We start from the raw sequence: 21,212 nt of genomic DNA, 5'->3' as shown, positions 1-21,212 counted from the left end.
GCAGGTGGTGTATGATGTGCAACTTTATTTCAGGTGGGTTACACTTAGACAAAGTTATCTCTCAGGCTCACTGCAGATGCTCCGGGCTCATGATTTTCACAGCCTGCAGAGTGCAGCCATGATCTTTAGACTGGAGCCTATCACATAGGAACATAGGAAACTGCCACATACTGAGTCAGACCCTAGCTCCATCTAGCTCAGTATTGTCTTCACAGACTGGCAGCGGCTTCTCCAAGGTTGCAGGCAGGAATCTCTCTCAGCCCTATCTTGGAGATCCCAGGGAGGGAATTTGGAACCTTCTGCTCTTCCCAGAGCAGCTTCATCCCCTGAGGGGAATATCTTGCAGTGCTCACACATCAAGTCTCCCATTCAGATGCAACCAGGGCAGACCCTGCTTAGCTATGGGGACAAGTCATGCTTGCTTTCCAGTTCCTGGTTATCTTTCTCTGGAAGGCAAAGCCTGCCTCCTCTTGTTCAGTCTCCTCTCCCAGAGGCTCCACTCTGGGTCACCTTAAATCTAGCAAGTGCAGGGATCTGGCCACGCTTCTCCCCCAAGCCCTTTTGGACACAACTATGGCTATTCAACTCAGTACGGCCATCCTGGATTTGGTGCCATAGGGTCCCCCACTGCCATGGACACTAGTAATCAGTGGAAGCTCTTCTGCTTACTGGGAAGGCTTGCACATGGTTTGCACTAACCATAATTAAGAACCCAAACCATGTTCTGAGTTTTCAGACATCTGGAGGCAGAGCAACTTCTGTTTCCATGGCGCAACAGCCTTTGAAAGTAGAGCAATGAGCCTAGCTATGATTTAATCAGTGGTCTGTGAATTCAGACGTGATCCGGAACTACAGCTAGCACAACTTCAAACCATGGTTTCAAATCATTGTTTGTTGGACACCCAACAAGCCATGGTTTGTGGGTTCAGGCATAAGGTGAAACCATGGTTTTGTTAAACCAATCATGATTTCACATTGGCCGCATTCGCACATAACACCCCCCCCCCCAAGCTGAATTCAGATGTAATGGAGAGCAGGGAGCCTGCAGTCAGCGAGGCTACAGAGAAGAGGGGAAAGTGGCTGTGTGGGCTTCTTTCTTGCACAAAGGACAGCCAGCACAGCCAATCATGGCCAGAGAAAAGGAAGCGCTTCCTCCCTCAACTCTAGCCACACCTTGGATTGGGATGTCAGAACGCATTACAACCTGAGGGATCAGGCTCGAGTTACCAAAAACAAACAAACAAACCCCACCTCGGGTTGGTTACCTTGTGGAACTGGAGTTTCCTGTATTTGGACATGCAGGTTTGGCGACCTCTGGCCCCTTGAACAACACCACATTACGTGCGAATGTGGCCACCATTTCTGAACCCAGCCATGAGGTTTCTGCTCATCCTTTTTTAGCAGTTAATACCCAGTAGATTGTGCCATAAGTATGTGATTATGATAGTTGTGCACTTGATATTCACTGGCAGTTTTTGTATCTTAGTTGGCCACTGGAGTAGGAATCATTGTAAGATTTATTAGAAGCAAGTCAAACAAACATGTATGACACAGAGATCTCTATATTATACTTACCGGCCAAAATACTTCACAGCTGGGGTAACAATTAAAGCTCCCATAAGTCCACCAATGGCAAAAATAGAAACAGATATAGTCCAGAGCAGGGTAACTGATTCTTCTGCTATTGAATGGTTATATCGTCTTTCCCAAGTTTCATTGTAAAATTTCTTGATAAACTACATACAACAGTAGGGGAAACCATTTAAAACTCTGATCAGTATGGAAAAAAATTAATTTTAAATGAATAAATCCTATAATTTAATCATTTTAAATGTTAATTTAAAAAAGAAATCATTGTCCAACATTTCAATTACAGGAATGTCTCTTTTTAAATAAATCTAACCTGATTTAAAATGAAATCTGAATTTAATACAAACAAGTGACATGCATACACATGTAAACCCATTTCTAAAAAGCTAAACCCTTACTAATCAGCTTTTAGGCAAAGAAACAGGTCTGGGGAAACTGAATCCAGTTCCTATTGCAACTCGCAAGCAGCTTATCACTGGAATATTCTTACAAAAGAGCTCCATGCACACAGTCCTGGTTACTGGGCAAGAGAGGAGTCATTTGTGTGAAGTTCTCATCTGTACATATGTAGTCCAGTAAACTAATTATGCGTATGTAGAAACCTGCTTCTCTATATATGGTGTTCTTAGGTGGGTCATGAGTAATGGATTCTCTTTGCAGCTTCCTTAGTTTAATGCTAGATGAAGGAGTCTGAGGTTTAGCACAGGGTGGGCAGTACGGATGTGCACAGAACTGGAGACAGCCTTTTCAATGGCAGGGAGAATACCTTTAAGGAGCAGGGAGGATGCTCTTACCCCCCACCCCCCCCACACACATTTCCCTGGCTGGTGCTGTCTGCAAAATCGCTGGCATGGGGTGGCAGCATACCCTCTTGCCACCCGGTCAGAATCAGACCAGAAGCGATTGGTGCACGTGCACACGTTCCACATGGGCACAGGCCACTTCCGGTCTGGTGCTGACCCCCCAGCAAGCCAGCGATTTTGCAGACAGCGCCAGCGGGGGAAACATGGTGGTGGTGGTGGGGAGAAGCACCATCCCTGCTCCTTAAAGGTAACCCGCTGTTGTTGAACTGGCCGAACCGCCAGATCTTCGAACTGGTTTGGAGGTCCATAAAAGGGCCTCTGAACCAGTTCATGCACATCCCTAGTGGGCAACAGGAGGGCAGGTAAAGGGTGGCCATCAGCACACCAAAAGCTGGAATGAGGAATAGAAACTAGCCCCACCAGGCAGCCAGTGAATGTGCAGTTTGGTGTGATGTTGGTGGGGAGGAGCATAAGGAAAACAGTCAGCCTCACTGCTGGCATCTCCCCCACTAAACAAGCTCCCCTGCCCCCCGCTTTCAGCCTGCCATAGTGCTCCAGCTCTTGAGCTTGAGCACAGCTCCTCCTTGTCCCTCTTGACCTTAGAAGAGACCAGGCAGGCTGGTGTCAAACAGCAACCTGCCCCTGGGAAGCCAACTCCAGCAGGTGCATTCCAGCCCCGAGAGCCAAGGACTGTAGGACCCAGCTTGGCCAACAGAAATGGGAAAGGTCTCCCCATCATACTGCAGCGCACATACAAAGAGCTCAGGGGGAGACATGGCTGCCCACAACAACTGCTCTAAAACACCCACTCAAGACCCAGTTCATCCAGCCCCCCTTTGCCACAGTGCCTAAGAAGGAACCAGGTAAGTCCCTTCTAGCCCCCGCCCCCATTTTCTCTAGCAAAGGCTCATAATAGAGAAACTGTGCTGGAGTAGAAGTCCCCCCATGGTGGGGGTGAAGAAGAAGGATGGACATGTTTTAAAATGGAACAAAGACAAAACACCTCTCTTCATAATGCTTAAGAGGATGCTGCTAGGTCAGCAGACTCTTCCTGTTTCAATCTGCCATGAACTAAGCAAATGAATGCTTGGATGCACTCTCTCTATGCATTTGTTTCAGAGCTCAGTGCTGCTGCTTTAGCAAACTGCCACCAGTGTGCCTTTCTCATGGTATTTGTTGGAAGAGTGCACAATTCACCTCTATGATACCAAGCTGATTTATATTCCTTAATTACATAAATTTCCCTACCTAGTTTTAAGAAAAAGGCTGGCATATGGAGAATTGTCCTTGAAAACTAAATGGAACCTCCAGTGCCAGAGGTAGTATACCTGAGAATGCCAGTTACTGGAGAGTAAACAACAGGGAAGGGCTATTGCCCTCATGTCCCATTGTGTCCTGGATGCACCCAAACATCATTGAAAACAGGATGCTGTAGGAGATGGAGCCTTGCTCTAATTGGGCAGAACACATTTTTAATGTAATATTCTGCCCAGGGCTTGCCCAGCTCAACAGTTTCTGGAATATTAGAATGGCAACATCCACAAGCATCTTATTTAACAGGCAATTTTCTTTGATACAGATGTTGTAAGTATCCGACTCCTCTCCCACAAAGCCTTCTGGTTTTCTTTGGTAGAATACAGGAGGGGTTTACCACTGGCTCCTCCAGTACGAGATGATGCCTTTCAGCATCTTCCTATATCGCTGCTGCCCGATGTAGTACCAGCAGGGATTGGAACCGGCAATCTTCTACTTGTTAGTCAAGCATTTCCCCGCTGCGCCTGTACGGCACAGTTAATATGGGGGGGGGGGGGAACTTGCATTGATTATTAATGTTTTTGTCATTGTGATGCAGTAAATAGATTGCTATATTCAAATGGCTGCTCAGCTTTATACAGCTCTTTTCTCAAGTTTTTACAACCTACTTTACAGGGCTGATGTGGAAAGCCAAGAATCACTGACACAATGTGAGAAAACCTACCAACTCTGCCATTCATCTCATACAACAGAGGCAATGATTTGGTTTAGTAATCTTAGACTAGCTCAAGGTATTCTCTATGAGCCGCACAGTGTTCTTCTATTGCATGCTCTTCATGTGTCGAAACAAAATAAAGTTTAATTTCTCTCACACAACCTGGGTGGTTGGACTAGATGACTTCTAAGACACCTCCCAACCCTGAATGGCTATTATTCATGTTGCATACACAACACTGCAGTGCAGTCCTTTTCATGGCTATTCAGAAGTCTCATCGAGTTCAATGGGACTTACTCCCAGCCAGGTAAATTGAATAGGATTGCAGCCAAAGGCTCTAAATTTAAAAAGATGTGTCTGATGATGACTGAAATAAATGTGTATCTACTGTGTCTATTTCTTCTTGCTGAGTTATATGTGAGACACACAGTAAGCATTCTTTTATTTTGACAATTTAATATGTCTGCCTTGGAAAATAAGGAGTGGAGACTCTTTAAGGAAGATAAGGAGTGGAGACTCTTTAATAAAATCTTTTATCTTTTAAGAGAAGGCACATTCACTCCTAGGCACACACATGGAGGATTGTGGAGCAGGGCCTTAGTCTTGCCTAACCCCAGATTTTTTAATATTTTATTTTATGTATTGTTAAATTTATATACTGCCTTTCATTAAAATAATCACAAGGCGGTTCACATAGAAAAAGTTAAAACAAGACTATAAAAATTGCACAATTAAAATATGCTAAAATATAAAATTGGATCTAATTAAAAATGTTTTTAAAATACATACATAAAAATACCACACAATATACAAAGAAGCAGCAATGAAGACAAGTACAGTGGTCCCTCGACTTACGAAGATAATCCGATCCGAACGCATGTTCGTAGGTCGGAATTTTCGTAAGTCGAAAAGCGCATCCACGGAGGTCCGGAAACACTCGTAAGTCGAGGAAACCGCATCTAAAAATTCGTAGGTCGAGGAAGCCGCATCTAAACCGGCAACGACTTCCGGTATTTTTTGTTGTTCGTATGTCGAAATCTTCGGATGTCGAGTGCTTCGTAAGTCGAGGGACCACTGTACATAAAAGCCTGAGTTAAAAGCCAAGTCTTCACATGTAAGCACTGTTCTTTGTATTTTATCCACAATCTTCTTGTAACAGAACCCCCACCCCACCCCCCAAAAATTATTGCATCTAAGTGTGGGGTGGGGATGGCCATGGGGTGTGGCCATTGGGTGGGCGTGGCTATGGAGTTGTCATGGAGACTGCCTGCACTTCTGAATTTGCGACTACACCACCGTTGGGGACCACTGGTTTAGAGTAATATTTGGACTAGGCTTCGAGACTCTACAAGAAGCGGCTTTTTGTGAAGCTGCAAGTTATCTCATATTCATTAACAGGATCTAAAATACTGTAGTAAGCTATTTATAATAATGAACCATACTGGCCATGTACCAAACTCGTAAACCAAGAAGCCATTTACTATTATGCGACATTTTATGTAGTTCACAAGACTGTTACTGAATATTAATCAATTGCTAAGTTTTATGAGTTTAAAGCTTCTTCTGTCCCTCAGCAGCCACATCAATTGTGATATTCCTACAGTTTGAAGGTTATATTTTTGGAATTTGCTACAAAATAACAGCAAGAAATTTCTGCATACTAGTAATATAAATAACCTTCTAGGATTTGCAACATTCAAGGTTCCAGGCAGAGTACAAGGCATGTACTCTGGCTGGAGGTTTACAAAATTCAAATTACAAAAATAGAAGAGGTGTGCAATAACACAACCAATGCATGGTTGTCCGACTTGAATTTAGGTTTGTGGAGGCCCTAGGCACTTTACAAACAGAAGCCACGCCATGTATGTATGTATGTATGTATATTTATTTATTTATTATTAATTTGATTTCTATACCGCCCTTCCAAAAATGGCTCAGGGTGGTTTACACAGAGAAATAACAAGCAAATAAGATGGATCCCTGTCCCCAAAGGGCTCACATTCTAAAAAGAAATACAAGCTAGACACCAGCAACAGTCACTGGAGGAAGTTCTGCGCTGGGGGTGGATATTAGCAAAATGTATAAAACTGCTCTTCAATAATGTTATCACAGCAGTTTACAAAAGAGAATAATATACATATACAAAACAAAAAAGCAGCAGACAAAAGCAGTATTAAAAGCATCATGATTCCAGACATGGAAGTTTTGTTTGGAGGTATTTTGTTAATGAGAACAATAATTTAATAGGTGAGACTTCATGGAAGAAATCAAGTGTTTAAAAACAATTATATAGACTATGCTTATGGAAGCCACACTATGAACTATTTCTATGACAGTAAACTTTTGAAAGAGCAGCTGGAGATTTAGTTGAGAATGGGAATAAAAAGATACGAATGAATTTTGGAGTTTTGTGTGTATGTGCATATTGACTGATATCCATACTTAACACTGCACATTATTATTATTGTTTATTTATTCAATTTCTATACCACCCTTCCAAAAATAGCTCAAAAATGGCCCTTCCAAAAATGGCCCCAAAATTACACAGAGAAATAACAAACAAATAAGATGGAACACTGTCCCCAAAGGGCTCACAATCTAAAAAGAAACATAAGATAGACACCAGCAACAGTCACTGGAGGTACTGTGCTGGGGGTGGACAGGGCCAATTACTCTCCCCCTGCTAAATAAAGAGAATCATCATGTTAAAAAGGTGCCTCTTTGCCAAGTTAGCAGGGGAATCCGTATAACACTTCACATATGTGATGTGGGAGGGGCAACCTTTCCTGATTCCGCCCCCCCACAACCCTCTGTGCCTCCCAAAAATATGTTCCTGAGGGTCTTATAAATGCCCAGACATATTTTAATCAGGCACAGAAGTCTGCAGAGGGAAGTGAAGTTTGACAAAAATCATACCTCTGTTGAGTATGTGAAACGGTATTTATTATGTGCAAAGCTAAGCTGGATCTCAGTCAGTGTTCTCTATAACAGGGATTCTCAGATGTTGCTGACTACAACTCCTAGCATCCTCACTGCAATGGCCATTACAACAGGGGATGCTGGGAGTTGTAGTCAACAACATCTGGGAATCCCTGTTACAGGGAACACTGATCTCAGCCACTGATTTTTTCTGACCTAAAGAAATACACTTACAGAGATCTAGAGAGAGATAAATTTAAAAGATATAGTGTTTTTAGATATTTGAATATATGTTTATTAAGAATGTTGAGCTGTATGAATTAATAAATTGATAATGAATTAATGAGGGTACTAAACAAAGTTAATAAGGGCATTAACTAATAATTGATCAAAATCAGTGTGTGTCCATGTGTATGAAAGACTCTGAAGTTTGTTGTTAAAGCAAAGAGATTGGAAGAAGAACAAAGGGATAATTAACGGAGACTGAAAAAACACAAATGACTAGATTTCTAGAAGAACTAGACTCCAAGAAGGTTGCTAGAGAGAAAAAGAGGAAAGAGCATCAAGGAATTTCTCTACAGACACAATAAATGATATCTTTACTGCGAATTTATTCTCTCTGAGTGAGTGAGTGAGTGAGTAAATAAATAAATAAATATGTGGTGAGAGAGCAGAAATTAGAGACTATGTTGAAAGAAAAAGATTTAGATCTGGACAGAGACTTGCCAGAAAGAGATAAGAAGATGGAAGAAAGGGAGGAGAGCTTACAGGTGAAACTCGGAAAATTAGAATATCGTGCAAAAGTCCATTAATTTCAGTAATGCAAATTAAAAGGTGAAACTGATATATGAGACAGACGCATTACATGCAAAGCGAGATAAGTCAAGCCTTAATTTGTTATAATTGTGATGATCATGGCGTACAGCTCATGAAAACCCCAAATCCACAATCTCAGAAAATTAGAATATTACAAGGAACCAATAAGACAAGGATTGAAGAACAGAAAAATATCGGACCTCTGAAAAGTATACAGTGTACTGTGCTTGATTGGCCTGCAAACTCGCCTGACCTGACCCCATAGAGAATCTATGGGGCATTGCCAAGAGAAGGATGAGAGACATGAGACCAAACAATGCAGAATTGCTGAAGGCCGCTAATGAAGCATCCTGGTCTTCCATAATACCTCATCAGTGCCACAGGCTGATAGCATCCATGCCACGCCGCATTGAGGCAGTAATTGATGCAAAAGGGGCCCAAACCAAGTACTGAATACATATGCATGCTTATACTTTTCAGAGGTCCGATATTGTTCTATTCTTCAATCCTTGTCTTCTTGGTTCCATGTAATATTCTAATTTTCTGAGATTGTGGATTTGGGGTTTTCATGAGCTGTACGCCATGATCATCACAATTATAACAAATCAAGGCTTGACTTATCTCACTTTGCATGTAATGCATCTGTCTCATATATCAGTTTCACCTTTTAATTTGCATTACTGAAATTAATGGACTTTTGCACGATATTCTAATTTTCCAAGTTTCACCTGTAGGAGAAAATATAAAGCAAAGTATTGTGAAAATTAAAAAGAAACAAAGATGGAAGAATTCAAGGGAATATGAAGAAGCAGAGGGCTTTGACTACAGGGCTTTGATTAAAAGATACAACATTATTAGAGATCTGAAAGCTAAGAATTAGAAGCAGACATAAAAAGAAATAAAGTGACTCAGTCAATTTCCCAATAAAATGTACTGCCATTTCTCACTGGATAAGCTGTTGAAGCATGTAATAGATTTCATCAGCAAGCAAAGTGCAAGTAAAGGGGGTCAAAGGTGTAAGTTAAATACAACTCCAATGTGACTAATTTCAACATTCAACAACTACATTATGGGTGACTATTACCTTCCATGCTGCTCCTGCAAACAGTCTGTCTTGAACTTTAAATGCTATAATGCAGTTATATACTGACTGATATTCAGCTTTTTAAAAACCCAACCTTTGTTGGTAGGTTGTTTCCAGACATTATGCTACATTACTGCCATGTTGTGTTGTATGACGTATTGCTGTCCGGGAATGTGCAAGTCTAACCCCTTAATTTCCACAAATACTTTTGCCTTCCCGCATTCTAGCATTCCCCTTCCAGCTGGGCTCAGAGGCACCTTTAATTATTAAAAATATTTATATACCACTTTTCAACAAAAATTGTCCAATTCCCCCCTACCCCTCACCCAAAAGTCCAATCCCAAAGGAGTTAAATTAAAATGAAACCCAATGGGGACACAGAAATAGCCACTAGGAGGGATGCTATTCACCTGTGAAATTAAGTGAGCCACCTCTTATATTTAGTACTTCAAAGGTGCCTCTTTGCCCATTTTAGCATGTAGTATGTGTATTAAAATGGTAGCTCTCACAGCAGGGGATAACAATTGCCTTTAGCACAGTGTCCCTCTCAGAGGCTAGGGTGTATGTGTGCGCACATGTGCATTATAGATTGGGAGTCCAATTGGGACAGGGACCACCTTCTCGTTCCTTTTGCTACCTAAACTGCCTGGATAACTTTTTTTGTTGAAAAGAAATGTTATATAAATATACTAAACACACATCAGCATCCTAATTGGGTGTGTGTGTGCTTCTAGCAAAAGCACACACACAGCACTCCCTCCACACTTTAAAAGCATGGGCACTCTTGCACAAGACCACAGCAATTTTCACTGCTCTCTCCTTGCTCTGGAAGCACTGTTTGACAGCAAACACACATCCCTGATGTTTGACAGCAAACACACTGTATCACCCTCAGGAATATGTTTCTGCTGTCAAAGAGCACTTCTGGAGCAAGGGGAGAACGGCAAAACTCATCGCGTTCTTGTGTAAGAGCACCTACACTTAAGAAGCATGGGAACTAGTGTGGGGCATGTGCTTTTTATTAGAAGCACACAAACACACCATTAGTCAGGATGTTGGCCACCATATCTAAGACATTTCTCTCTCACGCCTTATTTTTCAGAAGGGTATAAAAGCACACCTCTTCTGTCAGACTTCTGACTGACAATATTGAGCCGGGTCTCACAATCAGTTTTGTGAGTGCCCGGAACAGGGAGAGAGCCCTGGGTGGCCAGATCGGCCCCCCACATGATTGCTGGCTCTGTGACAGAGCCGGTGGGGGCCAATCGGCCCCGGAAGTTCCAGCATGCCCTGTGCAAGTGCGCAGGGCATGCTGGTGGGACCCCAGGAGCTGGCTTTTCGCCTCCCCTCCGGGGGTCTCCTCATGAGTAGCCGCAGCGCAGAGCCACGCCATGGCTACTCATGATTGGGAAGCCCAGGTTTGCAGAGCGCTCGCTCCACAAACCCGGGCTAAGGGGAAGGCTACAAAAGCGGGCTAGCTGCTTGTAAGCCACCGGGCTCGCCTGCGAGCCCGGTGGTTTACACAATCAGCAAAAATTGGGCTAGGCTCTCCTAATCCAATTTTTGCTGATTGTGAGAATAGCCCCACTGTTTCATATGACTGCTTTTATGCTATTGCTGATGTATATACTATAACTGTTGGCTTTAAACTGTATTTTTCTTATAATGTAAACCTCTTAGAACCTTTTGGAAGAGTGGTATATAAATATTGTTATTCAGAAATGCATTTTCTGCAATGCAGAATCAAATTATTGTATATAGTTCAATATCATGTTCAAGCTATTCTCTGTTCTGGAACAACTTATCTGGAACAACAAATATCCCATTTTCAAGTTTCACTTTAACTGCAGGAAAACACAGATGTCTGCAGCATTTCTATCACATACTTTGAAATAAAATATGTCAGAATGCAACTACACTATTTACCAGAATGCACGATGACTCTGAATTTACAATTAGTCCCTTTAAAATTAAATAAATTAATTAAATTATTTATTAAATTAAATTTAATTAAATAAAGATTAAATAAAGGTTACGCCCTTATTTACCCAAAAGGAAGAGGGCTCTGAATTTAAGATGACCCCCTGATTTCTAACATGAAAAACTTGGAAAAACCAAGTCTTGGATTCAGATAAATACAGTATGCATATCCTGCTTTTTTTTGGTTAGTTTTAATACATTATTTACTATCACTCAGAAGTGTATTCAAAACTGGTGTCTAAAGTCCAAAATACACATTACATGGGCTTATTTTATGGGAACACCATTGGATTTTTTTCTTCCATACTCTGATCCAGACGGGTGGCAGCTCATGGGAAGGGAAATTTAACCTTTTGCCCCCTTGTGGATTCCCCAACTTGAAATTCACCCTAAGCTGCTATTTGCCCATTAGGGGAAATGTACAAGTTGGGGAATTGATGTGGGGGTAAAGGGCCAATCCCCACTTCCCCACATACCAAAGGGAACCTGATCTTGTAGCTGCTTTTTGAAGCAACACACCTTGAGGAGTACCATTCATGGAAGCTCATGAACAAGGAGTTTGACCCTAGTCCCTAGTACCTACTGATTCAACTGAATTTATCAAGTCTACATAAGTATATAGGAAGCTGCCTTATGTGGCGTCAGACCACTGGTCCATCTAGGTCAGTATTGTTTACACTGACAGGCAGCAACTTTCCAGGGTTTCAGGCAAGGATTTCCCTGCCCTATTTGCCTTGGACCAGGGACCTTCTTCATACAAAGCAGATGCTCCACCACTGAACCCAAAGTGTGTCATAACCTATGATGGGCACAACAAGCATCTTTTCATTCTCAATGCAAACTTAGTTACTGTATGTATTACATGGGTCTCCCAAGTCCTAATCTGACAATCACTACATTATGCTGGCTCTCATATGCAACTCTGTTACACGTCCATCCAGATGAGTGATGACTGGATGATTTCCATCCAGATGAGTGATGACTGGATAAGAAAAACAATGCATGTAATCAGCCACATCTATGTGGTTGCAGGATTCTCTCGCTCTCCCCCTGACACACATACAAACACTACAGCTTCATGGGTTAGAACACAATAAAACTGTCTTGTAGCTTGGCGGCTGTACTGTACCAGAACTGTATCAGGCCTGGGCTTGTATGGGTGTGAACCAAGCCATGTGGGGTGGCTCGAATCTGATCTGGATTCAAGCCAAACCAGGCTGGCCAGTTCCATGCATATCTCTCCTATATACAACAGCTGTTTAACATGCACAGTTCTGAGGCAACATTGCCCTCTACTGGACTGAGGGGGTTTTCTGCTCACAAAAATTTACAGATCTGAAAATTACGAACAACAAAAAAGACAAAATCATCTAAATTGTTCACAACGGATGTATAGCATATTTAGATATGAATATTTGATCTTGGGCAAAGTAAGCAAGAAAAAAATATTTATTTATTTATTTATTTGGCATATTTCTATATCACCCAAAACTTTTGTCTATAGGCGGTCCATTATAAGGGGAAAAGCTTACACTGGATTGAGCCAAATTGGACTTTGATTTCCCCCCCAAATTATACTCACCACTGTTGGAGCATTTACTACAGAAAGATTATAACCATATAGGAAGGAGGATCCAAAGGCTCCAGCCAAAGAAGCAACAATAAGACTAGCTGACCAGTCCTAAAATGAAAAAAAAAAAAAAAAAAAGGTGGGGGGAAAGAAAAATTGTCGAAGGGGTGGGGGGAGTGGATCAGACTGTGCCAAATCATACATCATACATAGTTTTTAATCAAAATATTATTACAATTTTGATAGCAAATGATTCTTTTAAAAACATACTGTATTTGATACACATACCTTTGGAATGCAGATTACAGAAATACAGACAGCAAACTGTCAAAGTTATAATTACTACAACAAAACTAATCATAAGTTATCATATTAAAAATAAAATTGCTATTATATACATCAGATATTTGCAAGTTGCTATTATACAAAGACATCAGAAACATATTTTTTTCCACTAAACTGAAAAATCCAGAGGTACTTATCCAGTATCTAGTGTGTAGCAGAATTTGAAAAGAGTTCTCTTAGCAAATGTCTAAGCACATTTTATTTAGGACTGTCAACTGATTTTTAAAAATAGTCAATTAATAATGGGTTAATTGTTCCAACATAGAACTATGATTTTCCATAGAAGTTCTGGGCAGAGACTTTTATTTTTGAACCTTTCTATCATATATCCCATAACCTCTGACTGTTGTTCAACTTAAAAGGAATACCACCATTTTTGAACTGTCAAAAAGAAATTTCTTTAAAAAGGTAACAAATCCTCTCTATCATACCTGGCTTCAGAATTACACTAATCCTCTCTAGCATACCTGGCTTCATTATTTCAGATGAGTTATAAAATTTGACTCTTTCACTCCTTTCCCCATTGGCATTAACTTAAAATGCACATTTTTCTTCACAGAAACACTTTCTGTTTAAGGAAAAAAAGAACAGAGTAATTGCTAAGATTTTTTAGATTTAAATTATGTATAATGTTAGATTTAAATTATGTATAATGTTAAGTGTGTATAAATCAATGTATGACCCAGTTCAGATAACCATGGTTTCCATTATTATAGATGAGCTGCAGTGAACCTCAAGCCTTTGCACACACATCCCTGCCTTTTTTGCAACAGGAGAAGACTAAAAGCTTCTACTTTCAATTTGGAATAAACATCAGTTTCGTGTTACATCCAAACTCAGGAAACTGAGTGATTCAAAGTGTGGATAGTAAAACAAACAAACAAGATTGGAAAGCATGATTTGATCCTGGTTTGTTCAGACTATCCACAGTTATAATACTATTCTCAAGTTCGGTTAGAACAGGAAGCTGTAGTTTATTCAAAACTTTCACATGAGAGGGAGGAGAAAAGGATGGGATCACGGCAAATTCACTGTGACTCATTCCTGATAATCTAAACCAAGGTTGCACAACTTTGGCTCTCCAACTATTTTTGGACTACAACTCCCATCACCCCCAGCCGCAGTGGCCAATAGTCAGGGATGATGAGAGTTGTTGTCCAACATTTGCAGAAGGACTAAAGTTGTGCAGCGCTGATCTAAACCATGATTTAAATGACTGTCTATATCTATAGATAGATATAAAAGTAGTTTCCATCAAGTGGATCAAGCAATTATCCTTCTTGCTTTAACTTTTATTACTAGGGTTACTATAACTCTGGCCATACATTAACCTTCTTCACAGTTTCCTAGTGCATGATTGTTGTAGTACAGTTAGAGCAGGTAAGCATGTATCACCACAGTGATGGCTCACATTAAAATGACAACCATCAGAGTAGGGCAAAGAGTTCTAAAAAGTCCATAGGTAGCTTATCTGATCGCAGGTAACCATGAACTCGGCATAACTCATCTTTGCTAAGCTTAAAGTCCAGACTTTGATTGTGCTAATAGCCTACACACAGTACTTTTTAATATACTCAAAGCACTTCACAGACACTAGGTGTTCATAACCACACATACCATCTCAATAATCTTTTCAGCTCCCCGCAAAAGGAGCATTATCATCTCCATATTGCAGGAGGGGAACTGAGGATGAGACAGAGCCACTTAACCAAGCCCACACTTACTTATGGCCATTTCATGACACAGGCAAAATCTGAATCGTGGATTTCCTAGTTCACGCCGTTTAGTCTGTTAAGAGTCATACCATACTACTACTTTTTAATAAGACAATTTACGCTGCCCTTATCTGTAATTTGCTTCTGCTAACCACTAAGAGGAGATTCTCACCACCAGCAAAAAGCGGGCTAAGGGAGCCTAGCCCGCTTTTTGCTGATTGTCTGCTGCCACGGAAGTCACGTGGCTCCCGGCAGCAAACCCTCCAGATTCCCCCTCCCCTTAGAGGAGGTTAGCGGAGCGAGCGCTCTGCTAACCCCGTCTTTTTGATCGTGTATTGCCACGGCGTGGCTCCACGCTGCGGCAACACATGAGGAGACCCCTGCCGGGAGGCTGAAACAAGCCTCCCGGCCCTGTGGGTCTCTCCAGGATGCCCCGCACACTTACAAGGGCCATCCTGGGACTTCCAGGGGCCGCGCGGCCCCCGATCCCCACCGGCTCTGTCACAGAGCCGGCTGTAGTGTGGGGCAGCTGATCCGGCTGCCCAGGGCTGCTTCCTTGCTCATCTGCGGGGAGAGTGGGTTAAGCCTGCTCTCCCCGCAAACCCCCTAGAAGAGAGTCTCACTGATCATGAGACCCGCCTCTGAATCTCTCTGCATTCTGGTAATCTCCAGTTGCATACTTATTACAGTAATAGTGAGGTTGTCTTTGAGCTTTTGCCCTCTGTGGATGGCAAATGCATGGAGAGAGTAAACACGAGTGTCCCAGCTACCCATGTCTCTGCCAGCCTGTTCCCTAGCCACACCCCCTGGAGTCTCTGCATTGATCAGAGGCAACCACTGAACCTGGGGAAAGATCCTTCCCATAGGGTTCCTTATCATGGGGAGGATTTCTCCTCACATTCAATTCTTGCCTTTGAGAAAATCACTGAACAGAAAGACACAAGAGTGTGTGTGCGTGAGAGAGAGAGAGAGAGAGAAACTAGCATTTCAGAAGCACCAAAACCAACAGTGCTTCAATTGCATTCTTTGTTATAAAGAAAGGGCCTAGTGTTGCTCAGTTATCCCAGTTCCTTTGCATTCATTGCCCAGGACATTTGTTGCCAGAAGCAGATTTACTTTTTACTGAGCAGCAGAGTAGAATATTGCCTGTACAGTTTTTCTTCTATCACCACAAATAAAAATGCAAAAGAATTACCTCATTTTCCAAATAAAAGTCAAAAATTCAGGGAAACAGCTTGGAATCTCCTTTAGGGGGCACGGACCCCACAGAAACTATGGTCCTCCATGCAGATCAGGCACTGAAGCTCAGAGACTAATGATTTGTGTGAGGCTATCTAGTGAATTAACCACTATGCTAAACCAGTTCTATTTACTTATTTAACAAAGTTTATTTTTCACAAATGCATCTAAAGCGGCTTATAAGTAAAAACATAAAAACAAAATCAACAGCAATAAAACAAACAAAGCATACTATCAGGATCTTGGATCAGTCATACAATGCAATCATTTGTGTGTTTATTCTGAAGTGAATCCCACTGGCTGACATCCTAAATTACTCAACAAAAGTCCGATTGAAATTAATACAATGCCCTATTAATTTAAATGAGACTTCTGTTGAGCAATTTAGTCATGGTGTCAATCACTGTTTTCAGAGGGATTCACACTTTAGTATGAATAGTAGTAGAGAGGAGAGCTGGTCTTGTGGTAGCAAGCATGACTTGTTCCCTTAGCTAAGCAGGGTTTGCCCTGGTTGCATCTGAATGGGAGACTTGATGTGTGAGCACTGTAAGATATTCCCCTTAGGGGATGGAGCCGCTCTGGGAAGAACAGAGGTTCCAAGTTTCCTCCCTGGCTTCTCCAATATAGAGTTGAGATTCCTGCCTGCAGCCTTGGAGAAGCCTCTACTAGTCTGTGTAGACAATACTGAGCTAGACAAACCAATGGTCTCATTCAGTATATGGCAGCTCCCTATGTTCTTGATTGCAGTCTTACTGGAGGATGACCTTATTATACTATTTTTTTCTCCATGATTATACTTTATTTATTACCATTCATTATAATCATGCAATGTCACTATGCATGCTTCTTCAGAGTAATGTAAACAAGAGAGAGATCTCTATCTCAAATAATTTATTTTTTAAATAGTTACATACTGCTTTTCAACAAAAAAATTCTTGAAATAGTTTACAAAGCAAAAGAATTTGTAAAAAAAAATTGCAGTTGCAGTTGGCAAGGGAGGGAGGGAGAACAGAACAGAGGAAAGAGAACAGATGGAGGCAGTAACAAGTGTACACAAGAGATTAGTGTGATTTAAAACTGCAATTCTATGCAGAATTACTTGAGAGTACATCTCGTTCAATGAAGTGGAGCTTATTTTTGAGTCAACATGCATAGGATTGGGCTTGGGAACTAAGGGGTTGTGCCAACGACTCTATGGAAGGTAGAGGTTAATGTTCGGGGAGTGGGATAGAACAGCAAACGTTCTCTGCCTGCTTTATGCACACTTTCTCTCTTCCTTGCTTCTTCTCTGATATGGCTAATAATAACCCAGGTCACTTCTCTGCACTTCTTGTCCTTGGGTAATACTGTGTGGGGCAGTATTTTTAGCTCTGCGTATTCAACAGCTGTTTTGCCAAAGCTCCCTGAAAAGTGGAAGGAGTCCACGCCCCCACAACAAGAGCTCAGTGTGTGCCACATGGCCACTCTTTTACTGTCTTAAATGCACTATAAAGAGAAAGGTTGGTCACAATCCAGCAAGTAGTTCTCCTGCGCCAGAAATGAATGGAGACTGCGTAAAAACTTCCATCCATTTCAGTGGTGTTTATAAGAGACAATTTCCCACTTAATTTTTTTTCCCCCTTCAGCATCTAATTTGTGCCGGGATGAACGCCGGCTCAGGGCTCAACCCCGAAGGATTCCGAAGTAACAATAGACAACACAGCTCCTGAACAGGTGCAAAGTGCATTTCCCCCACCACCCAGCTATCGCAGCGAGACATACATCCAAGATCAGGCAGCACCGCTTACACTGCCCTGGTGTCTCTTCTCTGAAGAACGAAGCACGGCTATCTCTCTATTCTATCTGTAACCTTCGGCTATTTTTCACCGAGACTCAAGCTGCGTCGACGACGAAGAACGTGGAAATCCTATCCCCGCCCCTGGTGCTTGCTTGCTTGCTTTCTACACTTTCCCCACCACGCTGGGGGAAAGGTCAGCGCCAGAGAGAAGAGTTGTGCGCTTGTGGCTGCAGTCTTTTTTTGCAGGGTTACTTGGGAGCAAGCCCCAGTGAACACGGTAGGGCTCCTCTCCCGAGTAAACGCACCCAGGATCGCGCGCTGCGGCAGAAAAGCCACGTGGAGGAGCGCTGGTCAGCGTGGCTCTCTCTCTCTCGGCTTGGCTAGCAGAACTCTGCTTACCTTTCTTCCTTTTTTACTGCCAGTTTGGATCAGGGGGACTAGGTTTGCCATGCTGGGAGGAGTTTGGGGCCTTTCCCTCCTCCTCCGGCGCTGCCTTGGGCCAGCAGGCTCTGCCCGTGCACATGGGCAGTGGCGTCGGAGTCACTTCTGTATCGTGCGCGGCTCCAAACGGCACAGGCAGGCAGGCGTGGCGTTGCAAAGGTGGCGTGGGCGAGGCTGCAGTGCAAAGTGAGCCGCCGCAGGGCAAGAAGTCCTGGAGGGTGGTGGGGGTGTTCCGCGTGAGAGCACCACAGTTTCGGAGCGACGCCGGATTCTAGCTGCTCACGACTGGGAATCAGTCAGGAGAAGGAAAAGCCTTAGCCTAGGCACTGTACAAAGACCTGCTCTCTCGCGCGCGGCAAGCTGTGCTGGGGCGCCACACGGCACACCTCTTGCTTGCGGGAGGGGAGGGGGATCTTTCCAGAATGTTGCTCAAAGAGCAACGAGCTGCTCCGAATATTTGCCAGGGAGAGAAACCTGAGCACAGAGGAGTCGTAGACTCACCCTTAAACCTGATGCTTTTAATCCTGCTACAAGAAATACCTTGTTACTTGTATCAGAAAGCCACGTTGGAGCGCGTGTGTGTGAGAGAACAAGGAACTTCCTCTTCACCCGACCTGATGGATCAGATCAACTTAATCATTGGCTGTTTTCCTTCGGTGAAGAAACCGATTGTTCTATCCCAGATTGCAGTTTCTGTACATATTATGTAATGCAACTTTTGAACTGCATGTTTGTGGCGGGTTAAGGCGAGGGAGAATACAATGAAGCTGGCTGTGTGGGTGATAGTGAAAAAAATATTGTAAGAGGAATGGCCATAGAGACGAAAGATTCAAAAACTGCTGGAGACAGTTAAGGGCCAAGAATGGACAGTGATTCTCAAACTTGGGTCCTCGGGTGTTATTGGACTTCAACTCCCATAATCCCCAACCAAAGGCCACTGAGGCTGGGGATTATGGGAGTTGAAGTCCAATAACACCTGACCTGAGGACCCAAGTTTGAGAATCCCTGGACTACACTGAGTGAGGAACCGCTGGATCTCGCCTCCTAATCTCTCCTATTAACCAACTGGCCATTCCATTGCTAGTTCCCTGCTGGAAACTTTTACATGTTCACATGTGGTTTTAAACTTATTTGTGTTCAAATCAATATATAAAGCACTGCAGCTGTGAAACCTACATTGATTACACTCAAAAACCGGTTAGAGTTTCTGGAGTTTTGACATAACAGAATGAGTGCATTCCTGATTCCACCAACACTTACATGAGAAAAACCAAAACGTTCTGTTCATCCCTGTTCACATAAAGGTTTTAAGGAAGGCTCTGAAAGCTTGTTCTCTTAATTACCAGACCTCATTTCCCAGTTAGTATTAATTTCATCCTGGTGAAGATTGGATACTTCTTAAAACTGAAGTACATTCACATTATCATTTCATAGTGAGCATTAAAAAGTAAGGGATCCTTAAGGGAGTTGCATTGCATCTTTGGGAGTGTCAACAAGCGTGTGGATAAAGGTGATCCGGTTGACATAGTATACTTGGACTTCCAAAAAGCTTTTGATAAAGTTCCCCACAAAAGGCTCTTGTGTAAACTTAGCAGTCATGGAATAAGGGGACAGGTTCATGTGTGGATCGGTAGCTGGTTGAAGGACAGGAAACAGAGTAGGAATAAATGGACAGTTTTCACAGTGGAGGTAGGTAGGAAGTGGGGTCCCCCAGGGATCAGTACTGGGACCACTGCTCTTTAACTTGTTCATAAACGAACTAGAAGTTGGGGTGACCAGTGAAGTGGCCAAAGTTGCAGATGGCACTAAACTATTTAGGATAGTGAAATCTACAATGGATTGTGAGGAACTCCAAAAAGATCTCTCTAAAACGGGGGGACTGGGTGAAAATGGCAAATGTGGTTCAAAGTAAGCAAGTGTAAAGTGATGCACATTGGAGCAAAAAACACCAACTTCACATATACATTGATGGGATCCGACCTGTCGGTGACTGACCAGGAGAGAGATCTTGGGGTTGTGGTGGACAGCTCATTGAAAGTGTTGTCCCAGTGTGTGGCAGCGGTGCTAATTCCATGTTAGGAATTATCAGGAGGGGGATTGAAAATAAAAATGCTAATATTATAATGTCCTTATACAAATTGCTTGTGTGGCCACATCTGGAGTGTACAGCTTTGGTCACTGTATCTTAAGAAGGATATTGTAGAACTGGAAAAGGTGCAGAAGAGGGCAACCAAAATGATCAGGGGCCTGGAGCACCTTCCCTATGAGGCTAGGCTACAGCATCTGGGGCTCTTTACCTTGGAAAAGGGGCGACTAAGGGGAGACATGATCAAAGTGTATAAAATTATGCATGGAGTGGAGAGGTTAGATGGAGAGAAATTTCTCTCCCTCTCTCACAACACTAGAACCAGGGGTCACCCCAAGAAACTGAAGGTTGGGAAATTTAGGACCAACAAACGGAAATACTTTTCCACACAGCACATAATTAATATGTGGAATTCCTTGCCATGGAATGTGGTGATGGCCACCAGCTTGGATGGCTTTAATAGGCACTTAGACAGATTCATGGTGGACAGGTCTATCAACGGCTACTAGTCTGGTGGCTGTGGGCCATCTCCAGCTTCAGAGGCACGATGCCTCTCAATACCAGTTGTAGGGGAGCAACAGCAGGAGAGAGGGCATGCACATACCTCTTGCCTGTGGGCTCCTCAGAAGCATCTGGTCGGCCACTGTGTGAAACAGGATGCTAGACTGGATGGGCCAAAATGATCAGGGGCCTGGAGCACCTTCCCTATGAGGCTAGGCTACAGCATCTGGGGCTCTTTACCTTGGAAAAGAGGCAACTAAGGGGAGACATGATCAAAGTGTATAAAATTATGCATGGAGTGGAGAGGGTAGATGGAGAGAAATTTCTCTCCCTCTCTCACAACACTAGAACCAGGGGTCACCCCAAGAAACTGAAGG

At 42.7% G+C, this 21,212-nt stretch overlaps 1 protein-coding gene across 2 annotated transcripts in view; it reads right to left on the bottom strand.

Annotated features, from left to right (window-relative positions):
* The window catches only part of SLC2A9 (solute carrier family 2 member 9), a 93,019-nt gene extending 74,708 nt beyond the window's left edge, over positions 1-18,311 (bottom strand). The window contains exons 1-3 of one of the 2 annotated variants that reach the window (XM_053258571.1): positions 18,207-18,311; positions 12,744-12,842; positions 1,576-1,736 (exon numbers count right to left, since the gene is read on the bottom strand). In XM_053258571.1, coding sequence (XP_053114546.1) covers positions 1,576-1,736; positions 12,744-12,842; positions 18,207-18,257 — 311 coding nt within the window. In that variant the 5' untranslated portion in view covers positions 18,258-18,311. The remainder of the gene's footprint in view (positions 1-1,575; positions 1,737-12,743; positions 12,843-18,206) is intronic. The other variant, XM_053258572.1, reaches the window with a different exon arrangement.
* Between the last annotated feature and the right edge of the window lie 2,901 nt (positions 18,312-21,212).

This window comes from Hemicordylus capensis, chromosome 5 (genome assembly GCF_027244095.1).
Source record: "Hemicordylus capensis ecotype Gifberg chromosome 5, rHemCap1.1.pri, whole genome shotgun sequence".
NCBI classification, from domain to species: Eukaryota; Metazoa; Chordata; class Lepidosauria; order Squamata; family Cordylidae; genus Hemicordylus; species Hemicordylus capensis.
Note: the sequence above shows the minus strand (reverse complement) of the source record. Positions and strands in the feature narration are given on the sequence as shown.